Source organism: Elephantulus edwardii, unplaced genomic scaffold, assembly GCF_000299155.1.
Source record: "Elephantulus edwardii isolate Elephantulus edwardi_28Jun2011 unplaced genomic scaffold, EleEdw1.0 scaffold00179, whole genome shotgun sequence".
Taxonomy (NCBI): domain Eukaryota; kingdom Metazoa; phylum Chordata; class Mammalia; order Macroscelidea; family Macroscelididae; genus Elephantulus; species Elephantulus edwardii.
In genome coordinates this window covers 1,013,009-1,022,892 of record NW_006399929.1, presented here as the reverse complement: position 1 = coordinate 1,022,892, position 9,884 = coordinate 1,013,009, and the positions used below count along the sequence as shown (strand labels likewise).

The window sequence follows — 9,884 nt, the reverse complement described above, 5'->3', positions numbered from 1 at the left end:
AAAAAAAAAGCAGCATTAATTCTCCTTCTATTATCCCTAGTCACTGTCCAGTTTCTGATGCATAGCAAGTAATTGTGAAGATGATGGCCTGGACCAGGCGCACCTTAGTTTCCAGACTGACATCATGCTAGCATTCCTTATTTCCGATAGCTTTTCCCATCATCAGATATGTCTTGGAAAAGGTGCAGCCAAGGGTGCTCCTTGGAGTTAAAAATAAAAAAGTTTTGTCTCACATACTTTGGGCATATTACTAGGAGAGGCTATTCCATAGAGAGAGACATCATGCTTAGAAAGATGGAGTCAGTGAAAGAGAAAGGTCCTCAACCAGATGAACTGACACAGTGACTATAGCAATTAGCTGGAGTACGCCAGAGATTGTGAGGATGGTATACAACAGGACACGGTTCAGATCTATTGTTCATAGGTCATGATGAGTCGTACTCCATAGCACCTAACAATAAACAATCTCCTTGCTATGGTAAAAAATGAACACTGGGATGCATATCTTTCCTGTCTTTTTAAATGACTTCTTGCTTTCTTCATGTATGATGTACTGATATCATCCTATATCTCATCTGGCATTTACTCATTAGAGTTCAACATAGAAAATCTAGTCTTGAGATCGTCTCTAAACTCAACTAGGATAACCTAACATCACATTTTGTCTCTATTATGGAGTTGTTTCAATGTTTTTTCCCCTTTCAATTTAAACTTGCATATGAGTAACTGGTGGTCTAGTCTATAGTTAACACTTTGTCTTGTTCTGACTGATTATAATTTGCCTATTTATAGCTTGGGAGGAGGAGTGGCATCCACTTCCGTAATAGCTTGCCTCCGGAAACTCAATGAACCTGGAGAGAGGATTAAAGACACACAAGTATTGAGGACTTTCCTTCATAGCGTGGCTATGAGGCACCTGCGACTGGACGGCACTTAACAACAACAACAACAACAACGTTGTCTTTTTCCAAAGATGTAGCTGATTTGATTCTTGTGTATTTTATCTGGTGGAGTCCACAGGTATAATTATAATCTCATGTTTACTGGTTGTACAAAATTCTATCATGCCATCTTTAGTATTCTTTTGATCACCAAGGCTATATTTTCCAACAGCTGACTTGATTTTTCCTTTTGTTTTCAACTTTTGCATTCCAATAATCAGTAATTATCAGCAAATCTTGATGTGTTTATGTCTATTTTTTAATTGAGATTTTAATGAGTTTATAGAAAATTTGGATTTCTATTCATTGTTGCACATTTTCCTCCCTGCCCAACCACCCAGTTCTCTTTTCTCTTTGAAAAAAGAATTCTTTCATTGTTGTACAGTGATTATTTTTTTAAATTTTCCACATTTTTTGATTAATTTTAAATTTTTTTATGATAGCAGCTTTATTTACTATCACAAGAAAATAATCAAATACAACCATAACTAAGTATGTTGAGAAATTGTGGTACATTCACATGATGGAATATATTACTCAGGAATAATGATTTAAAAAAATTAATACATAAGTTAGGAGAGACTGGGGAGCATTATGCTGAGTGAACTAACTCAGTCTCATAAGTTCAAATAATGCATAAGACCATGATTGTAAAAATAGAGAGATAACTTTTAAAACATGCATGGGAATCCAGGGGGGAAGGGATGGGAGCAGAGCAGTGATGATGGGCAGGGAGGAAATCACAGGGTTGCTCAATTTGGTGGAAGGGGTAAAGGAAATGGGAAAGATCTGTTGGGAACTTGAAAAGATGGAGTAATGGTGGGCATAGTTCAATAGTGATTAATTTTACAAAAAACAAAATATGGGAATGACTACATGAAACATAATGTCAATGAAGGAAAGTATGAAACAATATATATGAATTTTGTATGTAAATTAATATAAAATTAAAAACTATGAAATAAAACCAAACAAAAATATCTTTTAAATACTTTCACATGTTTTAGGAAGTCTCACCAATGGTATGTTGATCCTGACTAATACTGACCATCTATGGGATTTCCAAGGCAACAGATCTTTATTGGAGGTTGTTGTTAGGGGACATTGAGTTGACTGACTCATAGTGACACTATGAAAAATAGATGTGAACCTTGCATAATCTTCTTCCATCTTCATCAACTCTGATATACTCCAGCTCATTGTTTGTTTGTTTTTTCTTGAGAGTTTATAGAAAGATTATAGGGAACTTGGATTTCCATTCATTCATTGTTGCATTTTCCTCCCTGCCCACCCCTCCCTCCAGTTTGCTTTTCTCTTTGATAGGGAAAAAATTATTTCATTGTTATACAATCACCCCCCACCCCAGTCTACTTTACTATACATCTCTTATTCTGGACTCTTGTCATGCAAATAATACCTAATCATATATTCCTATTAAACAGTTCTCTCCCTCATCTGTATCAATGCAGTGTAAGTTATTTAGCCCCTCTTTTCTTAGTTTCCCCCTAAACCCGATGTCAGTCTTGTTTTATAACAGTGGCATTATACAGTATTTGTCCTTTTGTGACTGAGATATTTCACTCAACATAATGTCCTCCAGGGTCACCCATTTTGTATATTTCATAAGTTCCTTGTTTTTCAGTGCTGCATAGTATTCCATTGTGTGAATAAACCACAGCTTCTCTATCCATTCATTTGTTGATGGGCACTTGGGTTGTTTCCATCTCTCTGCTACTGTGAACAAAGCAGCAATAAACATAGGTGTGCATCTGTCTGCCTGGGTGTTAGTTCTGGTTTCTTTAGGGTATATTCCCAACAGTGGAATTGTAGGGTCAAATGGTATTTCTATTTGCAACTTTCTGATAAAGCGCCATACCACCTTCCATAGTGGTTGCTCCATTTTATACTCCTACTGATGGTAATAAGTGTTCTGGCTTCTCCACAACCTTGCCAGCCTTTGTTGTTTGCTGCTCTGTTGAATTTTGCTATTCTTACTGAGGTGAGAATATGAGGATATTCTCATAGCTGTTTTCAGTGACTAATTTCTGACTAAAGAAATGAGTAGAAATTCTCAATTTTTAACTTTGTATTTTGGGGGTTGGTGAGTAAATTTAAATAACAGTCTTATTATTAGGGCTTCCTTGTATATGTATGGATATTATACAATTAGGGATAGTGTTGTTATTTCAGGATTGATCTTGGTATGTTCTGATGATGAATGCAATGATATTCTTCTTCATTACGTCATTGCTGAAGTAGCAGATCATATGATTATCTGATTTTTAAATGGCTGGTGGTATAGTCAGTGGTGCACTGTACTGTTAACTCAAGGGCAGCAACTCTCTGAGAGTTTGAATTCACTAGCAGCTCCACAAAAGAAAGATGGACGATTTCCTTCTGTATAATTAATCATCTCAGAAATCCAGTGGAGGTTAGCTGTGAGTCAGTTCTGACTTGACAACAATGGGTGAGTCAGTGCATGAATGCCTACGATGTCATCTGCTATATCTCGTTTTATTTTTGACAATTTGTAAATTTTCTGTTTTGGCTTTTGATCGATGTTTCATCTTATTTTTAGTTGTACCACAGCATCAAATGAAAGATTATCAGTAAAAGAAAAGTTTGTTTTTGGATTTTTTAAACAATTTTTTTACAATTTTACATGTCATCCTTGCACAGGGGCCATGCTAATCTTCTCTGTTTCATTACAATATTAGTATATGTGCTGCTGAACCAAGTAGGTAAATATAAATTTTGAAAGCTTAAGCTATCTACACAATAAAAGTCAACTCTACTTTAAGGAGGCAGCTCTTCCCTAGCTGAACTTTGGGTACCTTCTACATGACACTCTATCAGACAGTGTTCTGTTGCTATTCATAATGTTCTGACTGGTCAGTTACTTCACAAGTGGATAGTCGGTTTGGATTGTCTGGTGAATCCTTTTTAATATGGGTGATCCTGCTGGTTTTTAAAATACTGGTGGTATAGCTGCCACTATCACAATAACTAACAAAGCACCATAATATGACAAATAGATGAATGAGGGAATAGAGTTAGATAGAATTTAATGCTATGGAATGAGTGAAATGATTTAGTGATGAGTACAAACTGACTATAGACTAAGTTTGGGCACATCTTTTCACAATTCAACTTTTTTTTTTTTTTTGCTGGAATGTAACATGTCCACAGCTTTATCATCACTCTGGAGGCACATTTTGACATAATAACAAACTACTGAGAAAGAATCACTTTTATCTAGGTCAGAAAGATTTCCAAGTGTTAGAGAGCTTAGAGGAAGTACAGTTCAAAACAACAGGAAAACTACAATCTGTACAGAAATTGTCAAGTCTTGAGACTGCCTAATAGTTTTCACCCAATGTACTGTGATTACCCACTGGCTTATAATGGAATCACATTTTGATTCCAGAGCCTACAAAAATAAAATGAACCACATTTTATGACGACTACATGTATAATAAGATGCAGATGGTACAGGAAACAGATGCCTCTGACATCATCACCCATGTGCCTTCAACTTTGATAATTCAACTTTTATTATCTTCACTGAAATCACAATAAAAAGTCAAGAAGGAATTTTTCTGGGTCACAGTGATCCCATTTGTTTTCATATTACTACATATAATTCATGTTTCCCAGTACTGTTTATGTACTACAAAGCAAGAACAGTTGGAACCAAGAATTCTGGCTCACAAAGCTTAAAATATTTACCACTTGACTCTTTATGACAGCCTGTGATCTATATGATGAACGTAGACAGAAAAAATAGAGTGGCAGTGGACTAAATCTTGGAGCACTCCAAAATATGAGGAAAAGAAAGAAAAGAACAAGAAAATTGTGAAGCAGGAAGAGCATCAGAAGTCTGAAGTTTCTATGCCAAATGAAAAAACAAACATCAAAAAATCCCTACAAACAAAACAAAAAGAAGAAAGTTGCATCAATCATTTCTGAAGATGAAGACTAAGAAATGATCAGCATAGATTTAGCAAAATGGGTACTCTTGGTTGAGAAGACATGAGGGAGAAAAAATAATGTCAGCCTTTTTGAAGAATTGTGCTAAAAAAAAAGAAGAAAGAAAGAAATGTGAACAAGAATCAGTACCAGCCAAGTACTTGCAGGATGTATGGTCCTGCGCTCAGTTTCAGAAACACATGTCAGACACAGTTAGTAGAGCACTCTGAGGGCACTGTACCATGCACAATGCAATTTTGGGAGGATTTTAAAAAAATGAAGATATTACAGCATATTTTTATATTGAAGATTAGGATTTAGGAAAGAGGCAAAAATAAATGATGAGGGGTAAAGTGGGACAGCGAGAGAAACTGGAGGAATAGAAGAGGTAATGGAAAAGAGCAAATTGTGCATTTCAGATGAAGCAAATGGGATGCACACTTCCAGTGTCCTTTTGTTTCTTTGAGTTATCAGGCTGCTGGATGGTGACTGCAAGTGTGGTTAGAGAAGCTAAGTACTTATAGGACTGTTAGGAATGCACTTCATAGAGAAACATTTTGAGAAACAGTGAAATATCTAAAGTATAAAGTTTAAACATAAGTGATCACATATATAATAACATAATACTTACGACCAATGTTCACCTATGTTAGGAAACAGAATATAATAAATTCAGAAGATACTTTAAGATTGCTTAAGAACTAAAGTAAGTGTTTTAATGGAAATATGTTTTGAGCGTTTTAAGGAAATCATTTCAGGACACTTAGATGTCTTCTGTTAGGGGTGTGAGAGAGTGTGAACTTACCAATCTTCGTCACTTAAAAGCCTTAAGGCTTCTGTCAGTGCTATTTCTGGTTTAGAAAATGGCCGTAGCTCTGATGAATCCATTATTTCTGGACTATGAGTAACAGAGGGAATCCTTTCTTTATACTGTGGAATGGTTCCAGGAGATACTTCACCTGAAATAAAACATTAAAAAAGCAACAGTAAACTTTGACAGAATGTGAATACAATAGTATTCTAGTTACAGATGTATCTCTCATAGAAATCATTACTATTAGTTTACTTTCCAATAAAATGAGTACACAGAAACCAAAGATATTTGAAATCTTAATTTTTACAACATAATTACTAATAAACTACATTTCATATAAACATGTAAGTGGTTTTTAAAGTACCAGTTACCACAGAACAAAGTCTGGCTTTTTTTTTTTAAAGTAAAACCAAATACAAAGCAGTATGATGTCATTTTGTAAAAACACAGAGAACTATGGCCATTTTATTATTCACTTGACAACTTAAAATGAAGCTTCAACGCATCTGTATATAGAACTTGAATGCGTTTTTTCTGTTGGTATAGAATTGGTCAGTCACAGTTTGTTATGACTCACATAGTCACACGCCTTTGCATAATCAATGAAATACAGACAGACTATACTCCCTGCTTTCAGGTAAGATCCATCTAACATTAGCTACAATATCCCTAGTACCATGACCCCTTCTAAACCCAGCCTGGACTTCCGGGAGTTCTCTGCTGATGTGCTGCTCCAGCTGTTTTTGGATAATCTTTAGCAGAATCTTGCTTGCATGTGAAAGCAATGATATTGTTCTATAATTTTCACACTCTGTTGGATCATCCTTTCTTTGGGATAGGAACAAATATCGATCTCTTCCAGTCAGTTGGCCAGGTGGCTGTTCTCCAGATTTCTTGGCACAACTTGGTGAGCACATCTGGGCAGCATCTGTTAGCTGAAGTACGTCAATTGGTATACCATCTATTCCTAGGGCCTTATTTTTTCCTATTTCCTTCAAAGCAGCTTGAACTTCTTCCTTTGTTACCATAGGCTCTTGCTCATATGTTGTTTCATGAAATTCTTCTGTGTCTGCCAATTCCTTTCGATACAGTGACTCAGTATATTTTTTTCCATCTTTTAATACTTCCTGGATCATTTAATATTCTGCTTAAAACATCCTTAACTCGAGGTTTGAATTTGTTCTTCAGTTCCTTGAGCTTAAGATATGCTGAGCAAGTTCGGCACTTTTGATTTTCCGACTCTAGCTCCTTGAACATTTCATTGTAATATCTTACTTTATCTTCCCACGCTGCCTTCTGAAAACTGTGGCTGACTCTGAGAAGAATGGGAATCCCAGAACACTTGATTGTGCTAATGAGAAACCTATACTTGGACCAGGAGGCAGTAAACAGAACAGAGCAAGGAGGCACTGCATGGTTCAAAATTGAGAAGGGTGTACACTAGGGATGTGTCCTATCTCCATATCTTTTCAATCTGTATGCAGAACAGATTATCCAGGAGGCTGGGCTCTATGAGGAGTAGTGTGGCATCAGGATTGGTGGAAGATCCATCAACAATCTGCGTTATGCAGATGACACAACCCTGCCTGCTGAAACTGAGGAAGACCTAAAGCACTTGCTGCAGAGGGTCAAGGACTGCAACCTTCAATATGGATGGAGGCTCAATATGAAGAAGGCAAAGATTCTCACCACTGGGCCAATTGGCAGTATGAGGATGGATGGTGAAGAGATTGAGATTGTTCACAGCTTTAGTTTGCTTGGCTCCACAGTCAATACTCTTGACACCAGTAGCCAGGAAATGAAAAGACATAGTGCGATGGGAAAGTCTGCTGTTAGGGACCTCTCCAGAGTACTGAAGAGCAATGGTGTCTCTCTGGAGAGTAAGGTATATCTGATACAGGCCATGCATGGTCTTTGCAATCACTTGTTATGCATCAGAGAGTTGGATAATGACTAAGGAGGATAGAAGGAGAATTGATGCCTTTGAGCTGTGGTGCTGGAGAAGAGTATTGAGGGTACCATGGACTGCTAGGAAAACAAGCAGATTCATCCTGGAAAGGGTCAAACTGGGTGGCTCCTTGGAGGCAAGGATTCTGAGGCTCCACCTAACATATTTTGGACATGTTGCAAGTCCTTGGAGAGGGATATCATGCTTGGAAGGGTGGAGGGACAGTGCAGGAGGGGAAGATTCTCAATGAGCTGGATTGATTCAGTGACTGGGGTAATAAGGTTGGGGTGTCAGAGACATCGAGATTGGCACAGGACAGAGCAGGTTTTAGGGCTGTTGTACACAGGGTCGCTATGAGTCACAGGTGACTCAATGGCACAGAACAACAACACAGAATTAGTGACGTATTATAAATTTCAAGACCATGTTTAAATATAAGAACAAAATTACATTTATAATAAGGCATCTTTCAGATATACTACCCTGCCCTAAGTATTAGAGGCTCTAGTTACTGGAGTACCCTGAAAGTATTATACAATGCAACAATGAAACAAAATGAGTAAGTTTTTGTACATGAACATAAAGCTTTGGTTATTTTTCCATGAAAAAAGTTATCTTTTAAAAATTTATTCATTGTTGCACATTTTCTCCCCCTTCTTCTAGCCCACTCTGCAATGTACCCATTGTTCCAGATCATTCTCATAATAATATTATGTATAATCATATATTCTTTCCAGACAATTCTTCCCTCCTCTGTTCTAATGCAGTGTTCATTATCTATCCACTCTTTCCCCATTCTCTTCCCAGCACTCCAATGTCCTATTTTATAACAGCAGTGTTACACAGTATTTATCCTTTTGTGATTGAGATAGTTCACTTAGCATAATGACCTCAAGGCTCAGTCATGTTGTATAATGCTTTACTATTTCACTGTTTTTCAACGTTCCGTAGTATTCTATTGTGTGAACGTACTATGATTTTTCTATTTACTCATACATTTGTTGATGAGCATTTGGGTTGCTTCCATCTCTTTGCTATTGTGCATAAGGCAGCAACAGACATGGGTGCACACATACATCTGCTTGAGTTGTGGCTCTGATTTCTTTACGGTATATTCCCAGTTGTGGAAGTGCTGGATCAAATAGTATTTCCATTTCCAGCTTTTTTAGATAGCACCAGGCCACCTTCCATAGTGGTTGTACCATTTTAGATTCCCACGAGCAGTGAATAAGAGTTCCAATCTCTCCACAATCACACCAGCATTTGTTGTTTGCATAGAGTATTTTATTATCAAAGAAATATTAGGCCTTGGAAATGATTACTACTAAAACATACTGATTGTCAACAATGGTATTTGTGATAAAATGATAAATACAATCACGAATATAATAAATTTCACTTGATATTATAGACAGATATATACTCAGATATTTCTACTTGCCATACAAAATGCAAAGACTACAAGATATTAGCTAACTTTCATTAAAAACAGTGTAAGGCCAGGGAGCTCTGGTGGCCTAGTGGCAAGAAGCTGCACTGAAATCACAAAAGTACACGGTTCAAATCCACCAAACGCTCTGCTGAAGAAGGAGGGGCAATCTCTTCCTGGGCCAATCGGAACCGATTCGACTGTACACAACAAACAAACAAAAGTAAACCAGTATAAAAAACAGTGTAAGGTCTTGTGTTAAACCCTTTACAAATCTTATTGCATTTAATACTCAACAAAACTGAATTAAATGCATTTATCTCCATTTTGCAGCTGAGAAAACAAGTGCATTTCATGGAGGGTAAGAAATTTGTTCAAGTTTCCAATGCCAATGAGTGGTAAAAGTAGGACTCAGACCTAAGACCAGATTAACCTGTGATTTTATTTAAACTGTATGTTTTTTTAATAAAAACAGAGCGAATCTTTGAGTTAAAGAAATTTTATATCTCAGGAGAAAAGATATGTAAAACAGATATTTTTGGAATACTATGAGTTGTCATTGACTTGATGACAGTCAACAACAACAAATGAGACTGTTGTTATATCTGGAGGAACAACACTCTTCCATTTTGTACATCACTCTTTGTCAATGTGCAATATATGATGTAAACTGGGTTGCTGTGATGCTGAGTCATTGGGGTAATCAAATACCTGAATGGTTTCCCAATATGGACAATGTTTGGTGGAGCTCCCAGTTGTAAAATAGGTTTGGAAGCAGGAGTG

General features: G+C 36.8%; 1 protein-coding gene across 1 annotated transcript in view; it reads right to left on the bottom strand.

The window, feature by feature from the left end:
- The window catches only part of FAM179B (family with sequence similarity 179, member B), a 137,927-nt gene that overhangs the window by 42,759 nt on the left and 85,284 nt on the right, over positions 1-9,884 (bottom strand). Inside the window, 1 exon segment of the mRNA XM_006896023.1 lies at positions 5,716-5,869. Within this exon segment, the coding sequence (XP_006896085.1) occupies positions 5,716-5,869 (154 nt within the window).